The sequence below is a fragment of the Melanerpes formicivorus genome, unplaced genomic scaffold (genome assembly GCF_026170545.1).
Source record: "Melanerpes formicivorus ecotype bairdi unplaced genomic scaffold, bMelFor1.0.p_v2 SCAF_162, whole genome shotgun sequence".
NCBI lineage: Eukaryota > Metazoa > Chordata > Aves > Piciformes > Picidae > Melanerpes > Melanerpes formicivorus.
In genome coordinates this window covers 94,279-115,367 of record NW_027142514.1, presented here as the reverse complement: position 1 = coordinate 115,367, position 21,089 = coordinate 94,279, and the positions used below count along the sequence as shown (strand labels likewise).

Sequence of the window (21,089 nt, the reverse complement as noted above, 5' to 3'; positions counted from 1 at the left end):
CCCTTGCAGTCAGCCTATGGAGCAAAGATGCTGGAGGACACTGTCCCATCCTCCTACTCCCCCCAAAAGCCTTCACCCACAGCACTGCAGAAGAGCAAAGCATTATCTGTGGGCAAGATCTGCCAACTGAGGGCCTTTAGGAGAGTGATGAAGGCAGCAGGGATTAGGAAGGTGCTGCAAAACCTCTAGCAGGCACATCCAGTCACCTGCCTGACTTGCAGCCTCAGCTTCTGGTAAGGAATTGTCCCCAGTCAAGGAGGTTTTTCAAGGCGTTGTTTTGTCTTTTGTTTTAAGGAATTAACCTCAAGGGATCAAGAAACCTCTGCAACCTTAACCTCAAGTGATCAAGAAATCTCTGCAGCCTTAACCTCAAGGGATCAAGAACTCTCTCAAATCCTTTCTTCCAAAAAGGACAACATAGGAGTGGGTTCAAAAACGATGGGAAAGGACATTTCTATCCACAAAGGTGGAGCTAACAGGAGAAGACAGGGATTTCACTGCCAGTTGCTGCTGTTACCTGCATTAACCCAGCATTAAAGAGTAATTAGCCATTGGGATGTGCTGCCCAGGGAGGTGGTGGAGTCCCCATCCCTGGAGGTGTTCAGAAAAGGCTTGGATGTGGTACTTGGAGCCATGGTTTAGTTGTCAGGAGGTGTTGGGTGATAGGTTGGACCTGATGATCTCTGAGGTCTTTTCCCACCTTATTGATTCTGTGATTTCAGAGCTTCCCTGGGCCAGAGCTCCCAGCTGCAGGTAGCACAGACCATAAACACACACATCAGCACTGGGCCCCAGGAGCAGCTGGAGCCTGTTGTGAGAGGGAGTGTTGATGGGAAGCCAGGGCAGCAGGGCTGTGTGTGAGCAGCTGAGCAGTGCTGGGAGGCTGAGCAGCTTGGAAACCCCTTTGAGGAGGAGAAGCCTGGCTGTCTTCTGCAAAGCACAGCACTGCCTGCAGCTGCTCTCCAAGAGATGCTGCACCCTGAGCTTCAAGGAAATGTAGTGGCAAAGGCAGATATAGAATAGAATAGAACAGAGTAGAATCATAGAAACAGTCAGGATTGGAAGGGACCACAAGGATCACCTAGTTCCAACCCCCCTGCCATGGGCAGGGACACCCCACACTAGATCAGGCTGCCCAGAGCCTCATCCAGCCTGGGCTTAAACACCTCCAGGGACAGGGCCTCAACCACCTCCCTGGACAACCCATTCCAGGGCTTCACCACTCTCATGGGGAAGAACTTCCTCCTCCCCTCCAGCCTCAATCTCCCCATCTCTGGCTTCATTCCATTCCCCCCAGTCCTATCACTACCTGAGATCCTGATAGCATAGAGTACAATAGTGTAGAACAGTGTAGAATAGAATAGAATAGAATAGAAGAGAATAGAATAGAATAGAATAGAATAGAATAGAATAGAATAACATAACATAACATAACATAACATAACATAACATAACATAACCAGGCTGGAAAAGACCTCAGAGATCACCAAGTCCAACCTGTCACTCAACACCATCTGATCAACTAAACCATGGCACCAAGTGTCTCATCCAGGCTCTTCTAAAACACCTCCAATGATGGTGACTCCACCACCTCCCTGGGCAGCACATCCCAATGGCCAATCTCTCTTGCTGGGAAGAATTTCTTCCTCACCTCCAGCCTAAACTTCCCCTGGGCACAGCTTGAGACTGTGTCCTCTTGTTCTGGTGCTGCTTGCCTGGGAGAAGAGACCAACCCCCACCTGGCTACAACCTCCCTTCAGGGAGTTGGAGAGAGCAATGAGGTCTCCCCTGAGCCTCCTCTTCTCCAGGCTAAGCAACCCCAGCTCCCTCAGCTGCTCAGCCAGCTTCTCCCACTAGAAAAAGGAGGAGCTAAACCTTCTCTCCCACAGCTCAGCCTCTTGGGAATCCCTCATGAACCAGCAAAAACCTTTCCTTGGGCCCTCCATATGTTACACTGATCATTAATTTTCCTGGCATCTTGACATGGCCTCCTGGGAGCTTGTTCCACAAGAGAGGCCTCTGGGCTGTTTCTCCCAGGGCTGCTGTTGCTCTGGTTTGTTGTTTCACTGTTGTTTGGGGGTTTTCCCCCCCCCTGCATTTAGATGGTTTCATCTCCATGGTTTGTCAGCCTAACCTCACTGTGTGATCTTCCAGTGGGGGTGAAGAAGCTGAATTAATTCTGGGGGCTGGAAGGTGGATGAGGAGGAAGAAAGAGAGGGAGAAGTGAGATCCCTGTGGATTCTGTAAAGGAGGAAGAATCAGAAACAGATGTACAGCTTTACCTCCTGGGGAAAACACTCTGCAAAGCTTCCTGCCAGTGCTGCACTCACCATATCCTGACACAAAGCAGACAGACCTGGTGGTCTCCTAAATCACCTGGCCCTGACCATCAGGTACCAGACCTTAGTGCTGTGGAAGGAGCATCCTGGCTACAAGGATCCAGGGAAATGAGCAGCCAGCATGGGGAGAAGCTGGGTGCAGCTGGGAGTCTGCCTCATTCATTGGGGAAAAGAGGTCACAGAATGGCAGAGTCATTTAGGTTGGAAATGGCCTTTAGGATGCCAGGGGATTGGAACCAAATGATCTTGAAGGTCCCTTCCAACCCAAGCCACGCTATGGATCATCAAATCCAACCATGGGCCTCAACCCAGTGTCTGTCACTTGACAATGCAAGCAAAATCCAGGAGACCTCTAAGGGACTAAGAGGATAATACTGCTTGGCCACCAGATGACTTCAACACAGCTTACAGAAGCTGGAGGCAAAGACACAGGCTCACAGGATGTCAGGGGTTGGAAGAGACCTCCAAAGATCATCCAGTCCAACCCCCCTGCCAGAGCAGGACCACAGAATCCAGGACAGGGCACACAGCAACGCATCCAGAGGGGGCTGGAAAGCCTTCAGAGAAGGAGACTCCACAACCTCTCTGGGCAGCCTGCTCCAGGGCTCTGTGACCCTCACAGTGAAGAAGTTCCCCTCGTGTTGAGGTGGAACCTCCTGTGCTGGAGTTTATATCCATTGCTCCTTGTCCTACCCCAGGGAGCAAGTGAGCAGAGCCTGTCCCTGTCCCCTCCCTCCTGACCCCCAGCCCTCAGATATTTATTAAATCCCCTCTCAGTCTCCTTTCCAGACTGACCAGCCCCAGGGCTCTCAGCCTCTCCTCACCAGGCACTGCTCCAGCCCCTTCATCATCCTCATAGCCCTCCCTTGGACTCTCTCCAGCAGATCCCTGTCCCTCCTGAACTGGGGAGCCCAGAGCTGGATGTAATATTCCAGGTGAGGCCTCAGCAGGGCAGAGTAGAGTGGGAGGAGAACCTCCCTGGCTCTGCTGGCCACACTCCTCTGCATGCAGCCCAGGACCGCCTTGGCCTTCTTGGCCCCAGGGCACATTGCTGTCCCATGCAGAGCTTGTTGCCCACCAGCACTCCCAGGTCCTTCTCCACAGGGCTGCTCTCCAGCAGATCCCCTCCTAACCTCTACTGCTGCCGTTTCTTCTTCCTTGGCAAAAGCAGCTGAAATAACCTCTGGGAGGAGAGGTTACAGCCTAATAGCTTGAAGCCAACAAATGAACATCTGGATGCAACATTCTTAGTCAGATGGAGTCAAAACTGTCCCTGCTCTTCACACCCCAAAGCTGAGGCTCTAGCATCAAGGAGGAGCCTGTTCTGCTGCCAGAGAGGGATGGGAGTTGCTGCCTTTCTGTCACCTCATTGTGTGTTTAGACTTCTACTTAGAATCACAGAACCACAGAATTGTCAGGGTTGGAAGGGACCTCAAGGCTCAGCCAGTCCCAACCCCCTGCCATGGCCAGGGACACCTCACACCGCAGCAGGTTGCTCACAGCCACATCCAGCCTGGCTGCAAACACCTCCAGGGATGAGGCTGCCACCACCTCCCTGGGCAACCTGTGCCAGTCTCTCACCACCCTCATGGGGAACAACTTCTTCCTCACATCCAATCTCAATCTCCCCATTTCTAGTTTTGCTCCATCCCCCCCAGTTCTATCACTCCCTGGCACCCTCAGTAGTCCCTCCCCAGCTTGTCTGTAGCCCCCTGCAGATCCTGGAAAGCCACAGTTAGTTCTCCTTGGAGCCTTCTCTTCTCCAGGCTGAACAGCCTGGGCACTCATGGCTGAAAAGCACTGCCTGGGTGTTTTGAGGTGAAGCCTATTAAATGCTTGATAAGGGAGATGAGCAATGAAACATGTGTGGGGGTTTGTGTGTGTGTGTGTGTGTGACTTTCAATCACCTCATTGAAATGGGAGAGAGGCTCTCTCAGTAATCAGAGCATTGCTGGTGCTGATGCTGTGAACACCCTGTAGCTTGCTGAGGCAATGAGATCCCCAGCTGTCACATTTCTTCATAAAGGATGATAAGCAGGGGGGGAGAGCTTAATGTACTTGACTGCAGCTAATTCACACCATGAGTGCCTCCCTGCCACTTCCAGCACCACTTCCTTGCATTGCCATGCTCCCCCTCAGACACCCAACCCCCAACTGAGCAACAGGAGGGCCACAGCCTTCGGGGTGCAGCTGAACCCCCTACTCACCCCAAAGTCAAAGCAGTTGAATGAAGAGTGGAAGTAATTCCTTGGCCCCAGCCCATACATCTTCAGAGACATCTCGGTGAGGAACAGCCCCAGAAAAACAAACTCTGCAAAATCTGCAAACAGGAGAAAGGGATTGAATTAGTGCACAAGACCTTGGCTGGCAGGGGAGCTGGTGTGGGGGAGAGTGGCAACTGCTCACAAGGCAGACTGCCTCCTGCCAGAGGAAAGTCACAGAATCCTGGAACTGTCAGGCCTGGAAGGGAGCTCAAGGCTCAGCCAGCTCCAACCCCCTGCCATGGCCAGGGACACCTCACACTGCAGCAGGTTGCTCACAGTCACCTCCAGCCTGGCTGCAAACACCTCCAGGGATGAGGCTTCCACCACCTCCCTGGGCAACCTGTGCCAGGCTCTCACCACCCTCATGGGGAACAATTTCTTCCTTACACCCAATCTGAATCTCCCCATTTCTAATTCTGCTCCATCCCCCCCAGTCCTATCACTCCCTGACACCCTTTAAAGTCCCTCCCCAGCTTTCCTGTAGCCCCCTTCAGATCCTGGAAGGCCACAATTAGGTCTCTTTGGAGCCTTCTCTTCCCTAGACTGAATAGCCCCAACTCCCTCAGTCTTTCCTCCTAGCAGAGCAGCTCCAGCCCTCTGCTCATCCTCATGGCCCTCCAATCATCCTCATGGCCCTCTGCTCATCCTCTTGCACTGCCTTTGCAATGGCAAACAAGACCCCCAGGACAGCTTCCCATCATTATTTCTCGATGCACATGAGCTGCATTCAACCTTCAAGAGCTGAGAGGGAGTGTTTTGATGTGTGCTGGGGGGAGGGGGGGCTGTGAGCATTAACTAACCTCCTCATCCTCTTTGTGAAAGGATTTCAAAAGGAAGCTCTGGGCCCTGATAGTTCTAAAGGGTTCATTTAATTGCAGAGAGAAACGGCTTGCAAATGAAGGGCTGGGGATTCTGTACCTACATCAGATGGGCACTTCTGGGAGCAGGCTGGGAGCTTTTGTGTCAGCCTCTCATGATAAAAATACCTCCACAGCCAACTGCAGCCTGGGAGAGCTCGTGTTCAGAGGTGTTGTGCCTACTGTCAGCACACAGCCACATTGCTTTTTATTATGCCTCCCTAACCAGAGCATTAAGGAAGAGCAAACTCTGCCTCCTCCAGCTTCACACATCACAGGCAAATAGGCTGTGGAGCTTTTGATGGGGGGAAAATTATTGCCTAAGAGGAAACAAAAGGCAGAAAGAACCTAGCTGGAGACTTCCACGTGGAGTTTTTAGGATGTGAAGCTACAGAAGACACTGCCTTTGGCATTTGAAGCCAGGGGAGTTTAGATCTGGAGGCCAAAAAGCAACAGCAGCAAACAGCAAAACAAACAGGAAAGGGGCAAAATCCCTTCACCCTCCCCCAGACAAACCAAGCAGCATAAGGTAAACCTCTCCCTCCAGAGACAAGATCATAGTATCATAGAATCAGTCAGGGCTGGAAGGGAACACAAGGATCAGCTAGTTCCAACCCCCCTGCCATGGGCAGGGACACCCCACACTAGATCAGCCTGGCCAGAGCCTCATCCAGCCTGGCCTTAAACACCTCCAGGGACAGGGCCCCAACCACCTCCCTGGACAACCCATTCCAGGGCTTCACCACTCTCATGGGGAAGAACTTCCTCCTCCCCTCCAGCCTGAATCTCCCCACCTCCAGCTTCATTCCATTCCCCCTAGTCCTATCACTGCCTGAGATCCTGAGCAGTCCCTCCCCAGCCTTCCTGTAGCCCCCTTCAGATCCTGGAAGGCCACAATGAGGTCACCTGGGAGCCTTCTCTTCTCCAGACTGAACAGCCCCAACTCCTTCAGTCTGTCCTCAAGATGAGGGAAAGAATCAAGCTTCAAAGGGTGGAGATTAATCACATCACTTGGTGCTCTGGGATGCTCGAGCAGTGCAGATGCCACAGGAGAAGTCATCTTCTGTGACTGCAGTTGTACAGCTCCTGGGTCCTGCACTTGTGTCACAACAACCCCATGCAATGCTCCAGGCTTGGGGCAGAGTGGCTGGCAAGTGGGGGGCCTGGGGGTGCTGGTTGACAGCCAGCTGAACGTGAGCCAGGGTGTGTCCAGGTGGCCAAGAAGGCCACCAGCAGCCTGGCCTGGATCAGCAATGGTGTGGCCAGCAGGAGCAGGGAAGTGATCCTGCCCCTGTACTGGGCACTGGTGAGGCCGTGCCTTGAGTACTGGGTTCAGTTTTGGACCCCTTGCTCTAAAAAGGACATTGAGGGGGTGGAGCAGGACCAGGGAAGGGCAACAAAGCTGGAGAAGGGTCTGGGGAAAGTCTGGGGAAGGGTCAGGGCTCAGCAGGGCTGGTGAGGAGCAGCTGAGGGAACTGAGATGATTCAGTCTGGAGAAGAGGAGCCTGAGGGGAGACCTCATTGCTCTTAGAGCACCCTGGAAGGAGGGTTGTATGAAGTGGGGTTGGTCTCCTCTCCCTTGTAGCAGGTGATGGAAGGAGAGACTCTCACACTACAGCAGGTTGCTCACAGCCACATCCAGCCTGGCTGCAAACACCTCCAGGGATGAGGCTTCCACCACCTCCCTGGGCAACCTGTGCCAGGCTCTCACCACCCTCATGGGGAACAACTTCTTCCTGACATCCAATCTGAATCTCCTCATTTCTAGTTTTGCTCCATCCCCCCAGGTCCTATCCCTCCCTGACACCCTCAGAAGTCCCTCCCCAGCTTTCTTGTAGCCCCCTGCAGATACTGGAAAGCCACAGTTAGTTCTCCTTGGAGCCTTCTCTTCTCCAGGCTGAACAGCCCCAACTCCCTCAGCCTGTCCCCATAGGAGAGGTGCTCCAGCCCTCTGATTGTCCTCGTGGCCTTTCTCTGGACACCTTCCAGCACCTCCAGATCCTTCCTGGAACAGGGGCTCCAGAACTGGACCCTCCAGCTGTGGTCTCAGCAGAGTGGAGCAGAGGGGCAGAATCCCCTCCATGGCCCTGCTGGCTCTGCTTCTCTTCACAGAATCCCAGAATCACCAAGACTGGAAGAGACCTCAAAGATCATCAAGTCCAAGCTGTCACCCAGCACCTCCTGACAACTAAACCATGGCTCCAAGTGCCACATCCAATCCCCTCTTGAACACCTCCAGGGATGGGGACTCCACCACCTCCCTGGGCAGCACATTCCAGTGGCTAACAACTCTCTCTGGGAAGAACTTTCTCCTCACCTCCAGCCTAAACTTCCCCTGGCACAGCCTGAGACTGTGCAGCCCAGGATGTGATTTGGTTTCTGGGCTGCAAGTGCTCACTGCTGGCTCCTGTTGAGCTTCAAAATCCTTTCAAGCTGCACAGCTTTCACTCCATTCACCACCCTGCACATCCCCACTGACAGAGCTTGGCTGCTCCAGGTCCTCCTCCCATCGCTGCTTGCCTTTGGAAATGCCTTGGAAAACGCAGCTTCAATGAGCCCAAAAGCAAAAGAGGCTTTCAATTCTAACTGAACACCAGGCAGGAAATAGCATGGGCATAAAGCTGAGCTGAAATCCAGGCTGCATTAACTAGATGAGAAGGGTTCTATTAACACTTCAGTGAGGAGCCTGTAAGGACACTTCTGCCAACACCTGCAATAGGAAAGGGAATACCAAGAGGATATTAATTATACCCTGGAACCTCCTCTCCTTGAAAACAGGAGACTGTGAAGGGCAAAATGTTCACAATTGAGGACTAAGATGACAAAGTAGGAGGTCTGCAGACTGCTCAGCCTTTTTCCTACCAAGAGGTGGGCTCCACCCTCTGGGTCTTGGGGCTCAGGGGAAGGCTGATGGACACCTGAAGAATCACAGAATGTTAGAGGTTGGGAGGGACCTCTGGAGGTCCTCCAGTCCAAGCCCCCTGCCAAAAGCAGGATCACCTGGGGTAGGCCACACAGGAATGCAGCCAGGTGGGTTTGGAAAGTCTCCAAAGAAGGAGCACTGAAGAAGCAGCACTGAAGGATTATAGAATCATAGAATCAATAAGGTTGGAAAGACCTCAGAGATCACCAAGTCCAACCTAGCACCAAACACCTCCTGACAACTAAACCCTGGCTCCAAGTGCCACATCCAAGCCTTTTTTGGGCAGCTCCAGCGATGGGGACTCCACCACCTCCCTGGGCAGCACATTCCAAGGGCTAACAGCTCTCTCTGGGAAGAACTTTCTACTCACCACCAGCCTAAACCTCCCCTGGCACAGCTTGAGACTGTGGCCTCTTGTTCTGGTGCTGCTTGCCTGGGAGAAGAGACCAACCCCCACCTGGCTACAACCTCCCTGCAGGGAGTTGGAGAGAGCAAGAAGGTCTCCCCTGAGCCTCCTCTTCTCCAGGCTAAGCAACCCCAGCTCCCTCAGCCTCTCCTCACAGGGCTGTGCTCCAGACCCCTCCCCAGCTTTCTTGCCCTTCTCTGGACACCTTCCAGCACCTCAACATCTTTCCGAACCTGAGGGACCCAGACCTGGACACAGGACTCAAGGTGAGGCCTCACCAGTGCTGAGCACAGGACACAATGTTCACACCTGCACCATGCTATGATTTTCTCTCCTTTCTGACATCAGACAACAGCTCAAAGAGCAAACTGTTGCTTGCAGCAGAAGGGATCCCAGAGCAAGGAGTGATCCAGTTACCTGGCAACCCATCTGCCTGCACCAGTGCAGGGAAAGGGAGCAGGGGAGCCAGTGTCAAGCAGAGACTGTGAGAGTTGTCAAGGCCAATAACCAAAACACAGAATGGCTAAAAGCACACCTCCAGTGGCATTGGAGTTCCTTGCACCTAATTAAAACTGACAGATCTGTTAGGTAGGAAGAATGTTAAAAGCCTTAATTATTAATTACTGGCCCTGTGAATCAGGAGCTTCAACTAGTTTCCAGGCCAGATCCTCAGCTTCCATTCTGCACCCTACCTACTTGAGGGCATTGAGTCCATTATCAGCAAATGTGTAGATGACACCAAGTTGGGAGCAGAAGTTGATCTGTTAGAGGGTAGAAGGGCTCTGCAGAGGGACCTTGCCAGGCTGGACAGATGGGCAGAGGCCAACAGGATGGCATTCAACAAGTCCAAGTGCCAGGGGCTGCACTTTGGCCACAGCAACCCAAGGCAGTGCTACAGGCTGGGGGCAGAGTGGCTGAGAGCTGCCAAACAGAAAGGGACCAGGGGGTGCTGATTGACAGCTGCCTAAACATGAGCCAGCAGTGTGCCCAGGGGGCCAAGAAGGCCAAGGGCATCCTGGCCTGCAATAAGGAAAAGTGTGGCCAGCAGGAGCAGGGAGGTCATTGTGCCCTGTGCTCAGCACTGCTTAGGCCACACCTTGAGTCCTGTGTCCAGTTCTGGGCTCCTCAGTTTAAGAAGGACATTGAGAGACTTGAAGGTGTCCAGAGAAGGGCAAGAAAGCTGGGGAGGGGTCTGGAGCACAGCCCTGTGAGGAGAGGCTGAGTTGAATGCCATCCTGTTGGACTCTGCCCATCTGTCCAGTCAGTTGAGGTCCCTCTGCAGAGCCCTTCTGCCCTCTAACTGCCCAACATCTGCTCCCAACTTGGTGTCCTCTGCAAATGTGCAGATGACTGACTCAATCCCCTAAGCAGCAGAAGCTGCATTTCAGCAGGCAGCAGATGCTGCCAACCACAGCACTGTGAGGACAAAGGGTGGAGGCAAGGGAAAGGTGGCCCTGGTGAAGCCCTTGAGCAGGAGGAAGTGCCTGGCAATGAATCAGCTCCTCCAGCACATGGATCTGAACCATGATTTCTTCTGCCATGACCCTGCCCGTAATAATGGGAAATGTAATTTCTCTGTTTGGACCTCCTGGTGTTCAGACCCCACTTGTAATTCAATCTGCCTTAAGCAGAAGCATTTTGTAATGTGATTGAAGAGGGGAAAAAAAAACCCTTTGATACAAATACTCAATTTATTTCATCTCAAATCTGTGCTGCTGGCAAAGGGCAGGCCAGCATCCTTTTTGCCTTAGATGTCTCAATGAGATAGTTAGCAACTCTCTCTTGTCAATCACCCAGGCATTAATTACATCTGTGCCCCATCTCCAAGTCCAGTCTCATTAGGAGCAGGTGTTGAGCCATCCAGAGGGACCTGGACAGGCTGGAGGGGTGGAGGGGAGGAGAATCTCATGAGGTTCAACAAGGCAAAGCCCAAGGCCTGCATCTAGGTGGGGGCAATGCTAGGTATCAAAGCTGGCTGGTCCGAGGTCCTTCATCTAGGTGAGGCCAATTCTAGATATCAGCCCAGGCTGGGGGGATGATGACACTGAGAGCAGCCCTGAAGAAAGAGACCTGGGGGTGCTGGAGGGTGAGAAGCTGGACATGAGGCAGCAATGGGCACTGGCAGCACAGAAGGCCAATGACAGCCTGGGCTGCATCTAAAGCATCATGGCCAGAGATGGAGAGAGAGGATCCTGCCCCTCTGCTCTGCTGTGGGGAGCCCTCACCTGCAGTGCTGTGTCCAGCTATGGGACCCCCAACACAAGAGAGACATGGACCTGATGGAGTGGCCACAAAGATGATCAGAGGCTGGAAAACCTCTCCTATGGGCACAGGCTGAGAGAGTTGGGGCTGTTCAGCCTGGAGAAGAGAAGGCTGCAGGGAGACCTTAGAGCTGCATTTCAATATTAGAAGGAGACCTCCAGGCAGGCTGGGGAGGGACTGTTCAGAAGGGCCTGTGGGGATAGGCTGAGGGGCAATGGTTTGAAACTGGAACAGGGCAGGGCTAGGTTGGACATCAGGAGGAAGTTCTGCACAGTGAGGATGGTGAAATACTGCAACAGGTTGCCCAGAGAGGTGGTGGAGGCCTCATCCCTGGAGACATTCAAGCTCAGACTTGATGTGGCCTTGAGCAGCCTGATCTAGTTGGAGATGTCCCTGCTGCCTGCAGGGGGGTTGGACAAGGTGACCTTTGGGGGTCCCTTCCAAAGCAATGCAATCTGTGAAGCTGACACTTTAGTTTCCTCTCCTCATCCTCCTGACAGGCAAAACCAACCAGGAGCAGAACCTCCTCACACATTAAAGCAGCCAGGAGCAGAACCTCCTCACACATTAAAGCAGCCAGGAGCAGAACCTCCTCACACATTGAAGCAGCCAGGAGCAGAACCTCCTCACACATTAAAGCAGCCAGGAGCAGAACCTCCTCACACATTAAAGCAATCAGGAGCAGAACCTCCTCACACATTGAAGCAGCCAGGAGCAGAACCTCCTCACACATTAAAGCAGCCAGGAGCAGAACCTCCTCACACATTAAAGCAACCAGGAGCAGAACCTCCTCACACATTAAAGCAGCCAGGGGCAGAACCTCCTCACACATTAAAGCAACCAGGAGCAGAACCTCCTCACACATTAAAGCAACCAGGAGCAGAACCTCCTCACACATTGAAGCAGCCAGGAGCAGAACCTCCTCACACACTGAAGCAGCCAGGAGCAGAACCTCCTCACACATTAAAGCAGCCAGGAGCAGAACCTCAGCAAAGAAACCTACCACATCCTCCTCTGTGAGAAAGCAGAGATGGGCTGCTCAGCAGCCATAAATAAATCTGCTCTGCTCAGGAAGCCTTTTCCTCCCAACTGCAGATGCTGCACATTTCCATCCGGAGGGAGCTGGCTATCTGCTCCCCCAGCAAACACAACAGCATCCAAACCAGCCCTAATTGCACCAAACACATGGCTCAGCACTGCCTGCTACAAGGGGAAAGCTGTGCTCAGGCCATAATGGCTAAAACACTGTTTTCAGACATTGTGTTTATCAGAAAGGAGAGAGCTTGTTTGCAGACAGAGAGGTTCAGGAGCAAGTTGAGGATCATCACAGCATTAGCTGGAGGAACGAGGAAGGGGAAGCCTGATGAGAGGGCTTCCAAGTGAAAACTTACCTAGTCCTAAAACCTTCTGCCCATAGACCTTAAAGCCCACTCCACAGAGTGGGGTTAGGTCCTTTTCACTTCATGTGTTGCCCTTGACACAAAATAGCTCTTGCCAAGAGCAGCTGCTGCTGCACCATGCCCAAGCTCCTGCTGAAATCATAGGACCTTAGGGGTTGGAAGGCACCTCCAGAGATCATCCAGTCCAACCCCCCTGCCAGGGCAGACCACACAGGAACACACCCAGCTGGGTTTGGAATCTCCCCACAGAAGGAGGCTCCACAACTTCTCTGGGCAGCCTGCTCCAGGCCTCCAGCAGCCTCACAGGGAATTTCCCTTCTGTTCCCCTGGCATTTCCTCTGCTCCAGCTTGCCCCCAGTGCCCCTTGTGCTGTCCTTGGCCATTCCTGAGCAGAGCCTGGCTCTGTGCTCCCCACACTGCCCTGCACATCTTGATCCCTAGCCATGAGGGCAGCCCTCAGCCTCCCCTGCTCCCAGCTCCCTCAGCCTGGCCTCACAGGGAGCTCTTGGATGTTAGGAAGAAGTTCTCCACAGAGAGAGTGATTGCCCATTGGGATGGGCTGCCTGGGGAGGTGGTGGAGTCACCATCATTGGAGGTGTTCAGGAGGAGACTTGCTGGGGTGCTTGGTGCCATGGGTTAGCTGTTTAAGTGGTGTTGGATTGGTTGATGGGTTGGACACGATGATCTTGAAGGTCTCTTCCAACCTGGTCTGGTCTATTCTATTCTATTCTATTCTATTCTATTCTATTCTATTCTATTCTATTCTATTCTATGAGATGTTCCACTGCCTGCAGCAGCTTTGTGGCTCTGTGCTGGACTCTTTCAAGCAGTTCTGTGAGGTCCTCCTTGTACTGAGGGGCCCAGAACTGGACACAGTATTCCAGATACAGCCTCACCAGGGCAGAGCAGAGGGAGAGGAGAACCTCTCTCAACCTACTCACCACAGCCCTTCTAATCCACCCCAGGATGCCATTGGCCTTCTTGGCCCCAAGGGCACATTGTTGGCTCATGGGCATCCATCCATATACCAGGAGCCTCAGGTCCCTCTCCTTTGTGCTGCTCTCCAGCAAATAAGGCTGAGCAGTTGTGTAGTAATTACCCAGTGACTGATCAGAGCCTGACCAACCTGGTGAGGAAACCAACTAAGCCCCAGGCCAACTAGGAATGGTGCTGGGAGGGAACCAATATCCCTGCAACCAAATGAGGAGGCAGTGGACCCAGCTCATAAGCAGATTGTGTGGACAGGAGGAAACCTCTTGTTGAACACAAGAGCTGAAGTGGAGTCACTCAGAGGCCCGAGAGCTCTGGTCCAGCCTTCTTCCTTAGCTTTAGCCAGAGGAAGAGGAGACAACCACCAGCACCATCTGTCTGGCCTCCTGCAGAGCCACAGGGCACACAAATGTGTTCAGCTGTCTCCATATCAAGCTGGCAACTTTTGCTGGAGCTGCAGCACAGTCCTGACTGGAATGCCCTTAATGCTGCACCCCCACTCTCTGCCCCCCTTATGGGTTTTGTTGCTTTGCTGCCCCCAGCTGAAGATGCATCTTTGCTCCTACTAGATCTCAGCAAGGCTTTCCTAGGCTGGAATAGAGTTGTCTTCTTCATACAGAAGCTTCTGGTTGGAAGAGACCTAAAGATCACCAAGTCCAACCATAACCTAACATCTGCCTGTACACAACTCTCAAGCACAGGGAGGTCGTGGGTGCCCCCTCCATGGAGCTGTTCAAGGCCAGGCTGGAGGAGGCCTTGGCCAGTCTGGTCTAGTGGAAGGTGTCCCTGCCAGGACAGGAAGGGTGGAACCAGATGATCTTCAAGACTGCTTCCAACACAAACCATTCCATGGATCTATGAATCCGTGAATCTCCAGAGGTGCTGACTCCATCACCTCCCTGGGCAGTGTTCTCCCTAAGAAAACTGGCAGTGGTGGAAATGAGCTCAAACAGAAGGCAGTCATAGGTGGCTGCCAGGACTAAATGCTTTCATAGGGCACTGGCATTTATTTAACCCATGGTCCCTGCTTGAGTGAGCAGGACATGCCACCAGAAAACTCCTGCTGCAATTCAACACTGGAGTCCTTCCACAGAACCCCAGCATGCTGGGGGGTAGGAAGGGACCTGTGGGGATCATCCAGTCCCAACCCTCCTGCTAAAGCAAAGCACCCACAGGATCACAATGGCCAGCTGGGTTTGGAATCTCTCCAGAGAAAGAGACTCCACAACCTCTCTGGGCAGCCTGCTCCAGGGCTCCAGCGCCTTCACACCAATGAAGTTTCTCCACCTGTTTGAGTGAAGCCTCCTGGGTTCTTTCCACACAGGGAAGGAAAACTGCTGATGCAATGCAGGGATAACTGGAGGGGCAAGTATCACAGTATCACTAAGGTTGGAAGAGACCTCAAAGATCAACGAGTCCAATGTGTCACCACAGACCTCATGACTAGACCATGGCACCAAGTGCCACATCCAATCCCCTCTTGAACACCTCCAGGGATGGGGACTCCACCACCTCCCTGGGCAGCACAGTCCAAAGACTAACAACTCTCTCTGGGAAGAACTTTCTCCTCACCTCCAGCCTAAATCTCCCCTGGCACAGCTTGAGACTGTGTCCTCTTGTTCTGGTGCTGCTTGCCTGGCAGAAGAGACCAACCCCCACCTGGCTACAACCTCCCTTCAGGGAGTTGGAGAGAGCAAGAAGGTCTCCCCTGAGCCTCCTCTTCTGCAGGCTAAGCAACCCCAGCTCCCTCAGCCTCTCCTCACAGGGCTGTGCTCCAGACCCCTCCCTGCTTCGTTGCCCTTCTCTGGACACCTTCAAGTCTCTCAATGTTCTTCTTAAACTGAGGAGCCCAGAACTGGACACAGGACTCAAGGTGTGGCCTCAGCAGTGCTGAGCACAGGGCACAATGACTTCCCTGCTCCTGCTGGCCACACTGTTCCTGATGCAGGCCAGGATGCCCTTGGCCTTCTTGGCCACCTGGGCACACTGCTGGCTAGATACCTCTGCTAATGCACTCTGAGCAGCTCCACTGCTTTTGCTTGGATTAAGAAGCCAGCAAACAACTCCTGCCTGTGGCTAGGAAGGAATAAAACCCACACAATTCATGGGGAATCAAATAAAACTCCTATCAAGGAATGGCTGAAGAGGGCTTGCAAGGACCACTCCTCAAGGACTGAAGCATGCCTGCTGTCCACCAGACCCCCAGAACCCAAAAGGATTGCTCATCAACTCTTTCAGTGAGCCTAAAGCAACCCCCAAGCCCCTTTCTAAAGCTCCTTTCCCAAAAGCAGTTGCAGCACTGTGGAGCTTCAAGCAGACAAAGCTAATCAGAACAATTCAAGAACAGCAAAGTTAAAAAGAAAAGACCAAAGGGGGAGGGGGGGAAAAATAAATCAATGCAGACCTGGAGGCTTTTTACCAACTGTTCTTTAAGTAAAATTAGTTTGTAATGTAATTAAACTTCTCCCCAGAGGGACAGGTATAATTGAATTAGAGGTGCCTGGGTAGAGTTGCAGGGTTTAGCAGATCCTCCCAGGCTTTGCTGAGCTGCTCTCCAGCTGCTGCAGTTCACAAAGCTCCTCAGCAGCTCCTTTCTGAGCACCTCCAACAAAACAACAGAATCAGAATCAGCAAGGCTGGCAAAGGCCTCTGAGATCACTGAGTGCAGCTGGAACCCAGCTACCACGGCCACTAAACTACAGCCTGAGCCACCACATCTACACAGGGCTGGAGAAGTCCTCTAAGACCATCAGGTGCAGCCAACAACCCAACCCCACCATGGCCATCAAACCATGGCCCCAGCTGCCATGGCCACAGCTTTCTTGAACACCTCCAGGGCTGGGGACTCCACCACAGTATCATAGTATAACTAACTAAGGTTGGAAGAGACCTCGAGGATCATCAAGTCCAACCTATCAACACAGACCTCATGACTAGACCATGGCACCAAGTGCCACGTCCAATCTCCTCTTGAACACCTCCAGGGATGGGGACTCCACCACCTCCCTGGGCAGCACATCCCGATGACGAATGACTCTCTGTGTGAAGAACTTTCTCCTCACCTCGAGTCTAAACCTCCCCTGGCACAGCTTGAGACTGTGTCCTCTTGTTCTGGTGCTGGTTGCCAGGGAGAAGAGACCAACCCTTTCCTGGCTACAATCACCTTTCAGGTAGTTGTAGAGGGCAATGAGTTCACCCCTGAGCCTCCTCTTCTCCAGGCTAAGCAACCCCAGCTCCCTCAGCCTCTCCTCACAGGGCTGTGCTCCAGACCCCTCCCAGCTTTCTTGCCCTTCTCTGGACACCTTCCAGCATCTCAACATCTTTCCTAACCTGAGGAGCCCAGAACTGGACACAGGACTCAAGATGTGGCCTAACCAATATGGAGTCCAGGGGCACAAGGACTTCCCTGCTCCTGCTGGCCACACTGTTCCTGATGCAGGCCAGGATGCCATTGGCCCTCTTGGCCACCTGGGCACACTGCTGGCTTATATTCAGGCAGCTGTCAATCAGCACCCCCAGGTCCCTCTCTGCCTGGCTGCTCTCAGCCACTCTGCCCCCAGCCTGTAGCTCTGCATGGGGTTGCTGTGGCCAAAGTGCAGCCCCTGGCACTTGGACTTGTTGAATGCCATCCTGTTGGCCTCTGCCCATCTGTCCAGTCGGTCGAGGTCCCTCTGCAGAGCCCTTCTGCCCTCTAACTGACCAACATCTGCTCCTCACTTGGTGTCATCTGCAAACTTGCTGATGCCTGACTTGACCCCCTCATCCAGATCATCCCTGGGCAGCCTGTGCCAATCCCTCACCACTCTTGCAGCAGAGAAACTTTTCTTGATCTCCAACCTAACCCTCCCCTGGCACAATCTGAGGCCTCTCCTTCCACCACCTGATACAAGGGAGAAGAGATCAACCCCCACCTTATTCAAACCTCCTTTCAGGGAGCTGTAGAGAGCAATGAGGTCTCCCCTCAGGCTCCTCTTCTCCAGACTGAACAACCCCAGCTCCCTCAGCTGCTTCTCACCAGCCTTGGCTCTTCTCCAGACCCTTCCCCAGGCCCTTGCCCAGCTTTGTGGCCCTTCCCTGGTCCTGCTCCATCCCCTCCTTTCCTCTCTTTCTACCACCTGATACCAGGGAGAAGAGACCAACCCCCACCTCACTGCAACCTCCATCCTTGGAACTGCTTACTTCTCTCTCTGGTCACTCCTCTCTTACTCTGCATCAGCCCAGCCAAGCCCTGCTCCTCTGCAGTGAAGTTCACTCACCATGGATTAACTTTAAACCCATTTTAAGCTCTGTCACCCTTGCAGGATGGATTGTGCTGAACATTTGCTGAATACCTCCTGGGTTTGTAGTATCTTGCTCTGCCTAAACCTAATGGATCTGTGCACAAATCCTGGGCAGAAGAGGGCTTGCAAGGGCCACTCCTCAAGGACTGGACCGTGGCTGGGTTTGCCCTACCAAGACAGGCTGAGAGAGTTGAGGCTGTTCAGCCTGGAGAAGAAATGGCTCCAGGGAGACCTTAGAGCAGCCTTCCAGGATTTGAAAGGGGACTGCAGGAGGGCTGGAGAGGGACTTTTTACAACAGCATGGAGTGACAGGACAAGGGCTGAGGGCTTCAAGCTGGAAAAAGCTGGATTTACATTAGTCATTAAAAAGAAACTCTTCCCCATGAGGTTGGTGAGGCACTGGGACAAGCTCCAAGCCTGGAAGTGTTCAAAACCAAGTTGAATGAAGCCTTGAGCAACCTGGGCTAGTAGGAGGTGTCCCTGCCCGTGGCAGGGGGCTTGGAACTAGATGATCTTTAAGGCCCCTTCCAACACAACCCATTCTATGATTCTGTTGCTGCAGGGCACCCACAGCAGCTTGCCCAGGATCACACTGGCCAGCTGGGGCTGCAGTCCCTCCAGAGGAGACTCCACAACCTCTCTGGGCAGCCTGCTCCAGGGATCTGTGACCCTCACAGTGAAGAAGTTCCTCCTCATGTTGAGGTGGAACCTCCTGTGCTGGAGTTTCCATCCATTGCTCCTTGTCCTATCCCAGGGAGCAAGTGAGCAGAGCCTGTCCCTGTCCCCTCCCTCCTGACCCCCAGCCCTCAGATATTTATCAACATTGATTAAATCCCCTCTCAGTCTTCTCCTCTCCAGACTGAACAGCCCCAGGGCTCTCAGCTTTGCCTCACAGGGCAGTGCTCCAGACCCTCAATCATCCTGGAAGCTCTCCCTTGGACTCTCTCCAGCAGATCCCTGTCCCTCCTGAACTGGGGAGCCCAGAGCTGGATGCAATATTCCAGGTGAGGCCTCAGCAGGGCAGAGTAGAGTGGGAGCAGCACCTCCCTGGCTCTGCTGGCCACACTCCTCTGAATGCAGCTCCAGGCCCCCAGCACCCTCACACCAAACAAGTTTTCCCTTATGATCAGGAGCAGCCAGCTCATTTCCACCAGGAGCTCTTTGTGCTGTGTCCCTCCAAGCTGGGGCTGCCAGGCTCCACAAGTCGACCTGCTCAGAGGTTTCCCAGACACACTGATGCACAGAGACACTTCAGCATGGGGCAGCTCAGCCACACAGCTTTATCACTAGGAAGAAATCCTTTCCAGTGAGGGTGGGGAGGCACTGAACAGGTTGCCCAGGAAGGTTTTGGCTGCTCCCTTCCTGGAAGTGCAAGACCTTGAGCAGCCTGATCTAGTGGGAGCTGTCCCTGTCCATGGCAGTGGGGCTGGAACTGATCTTTGAGGTCCCTTCCAACCCAAACCACACTATGACTGTTGCTGGCTCATGGATTTCTTCCTGTTCTCTTCACAAAGTCACTGCCTAGGGTGCTCCTGAAGCTGAGTTTGGAACTCTGGTTTGAAAGACTTCAAGTGGTGGGGCTTTGACTGGACTTTGAGCCCTCATTCAGGAGGAAATCCTTCGATTCCAAGTGCTAATTGCTCTGTCAATCTGGCTTATGGTTTCCTCTGTTGGGTTTAGGCAATGAATAAGCAGGAGTGAGTGCTCTGTGGAGCCCCTGGCTCCCCTCAGCCTAAGTCTTGCACACAAACCCTGAGCTGACAGACACTGCTGTCCTTCTTATGCACCTCTCATTAAAGCTCCAGTTACCTGGTGGCATTAAATATTTCAGCAAGCATTAAGAGGGAGGTTTCTGAAGGCAGAGCAGATAATGTTTCTGACCTTTGAGGTCTACAAAAAAGCCCACAAAAACCTCCAACTTCAGATGTTTGCTTCCTGAGGATAAGGCAAGACTGAAACATTTCTACCTTCAGATCTTTAATATTCATACAGAAATGAAGGGAAATTAGGTACATAAGTAAGCACAAGCCCTGTGAGGAGAGGCTGAGGGAGCTGGGGTTGCTTAGCCTGGAGAAGAGGAGGCTCAGGGGAGATCTTCTTGCTCTCTACATCTACCTGAAGGGAGGTTGTAGCCAGGTGGGGGTTTGTCTTTTCTAGGCAAGCAGCACCAGAACAAGAGGACACAGTCTCAAGCTGTGCCAGGGGAGGTTTAGGCTGGAGGGGAGGAGAAAGTTCTTCATAGAAAGAGAGATTGGCCATGGGAATGTGCTGCCCAGGGAGGTGGTGGAGTCCCCATCCCTGGAGGGGTTCAAGAGGGGATTGGATGTGGCACTTGGTGCCATGGTTTAATTGTCATGATGTGTTGGGTGACAGGTTGGACTTGATGATCCTTGAGGTCTTTTCCAACCTTATTGTTTCTATGGTTCCAGGTATCTTTAATGATCTAATCCAAAAAATATGAAGTTAGACTGAAATATTTTGGAGTGTTTGTTTTGGTTTTTCTCTTTCCTTAGTCTCCTGTTTGCTTGCTTCAGAACTCTAACTTAGCAAATTCTGAATGAGCTACATCTGAGTAGCAACTGCTTGAACAAATCATTTGTTCCTGGCTGTTTTTCAGAGTCTGAAGTGGCCAATGCAATGCCACAGAATCCCAGTGTGGTGAGGGTTGGAAGGGACAACCCAGTCCAACCCCCTTGCTAAAGCAGGGCACCCACAGCAGCTTGCCCAGGAGCACAATGGACAGCTGCATTTGGAATCTCTGCAGAGAAGGAGACTCCACAACCTCTCTGGGCAGCCTGCTCCAGGTCTCCATCACCTTCACACCAAAGAATTTTCTCCTCCTGTTCAGGTGGAACCTCCTGGGTTTCAGTTTGTGCTTCTTTCCCCTTGTCCTGTGGCAAGGCACCACTGAACAGAGTCTGGTCCAATCCTCTAGCCCTCTACCCTTTAGCACTGCTCAGATCCCCTCTGAGGCTGCTCTTCTCCAGGCTCAACACCCACAGGACTCTCAGCCTTTCCTCCTCAGAGATGCTCCAGGCCCCTCAGCATCTTTGCAGCCTCCACTGAACTGTCTCTTTAACTGGGAAGGCCACAGCTGGCCCCAGTTCTCCAGATGAGGCCCCACCAGGGCAGAGCAGAGGCTGAAGAGAACCTGCCTTGACCTGCTGGCCACAGTCTCCTCAATGCATCCCAGGAGACCATTGGCTTTTTTGGCCTCAGGGGCACATTGCTGGCTCATGGGGAACTTGCTGTCCACCAGCACTCCCAGGTCCTTCTTTTTTGGAGCTGTTTTTCCACAGGGCAGCCCTCACCTGGGCTGGTACAGGAGGCTATTCCTGCCCCGGCCCAGGACTCTATGCTTGCCCCTG

General features: G+C 53.0%; 1 protein-coding gene across 1 annotated transcript in view; it reads right to left on the bottom strand.

Annotated features, from left to right (window-relative positions):
• Positions 1-21,089, bottom strand: part of CACNA1B (calcium voltage-gated channel subunit alpha1 B) — a gene marked incomplete at its 5' end in the record, with an annotated part of 276,768 nt that overhangs the window by 169,455 nt on the left and 86,224 nt on the right. The window contains 1 exon segment of the mRNA XM_068168969.1: positions 4,547-4,659. Coding sequence (XP_068025070.1) covers positions 4,547-4,659 — 113 coding nt within the window.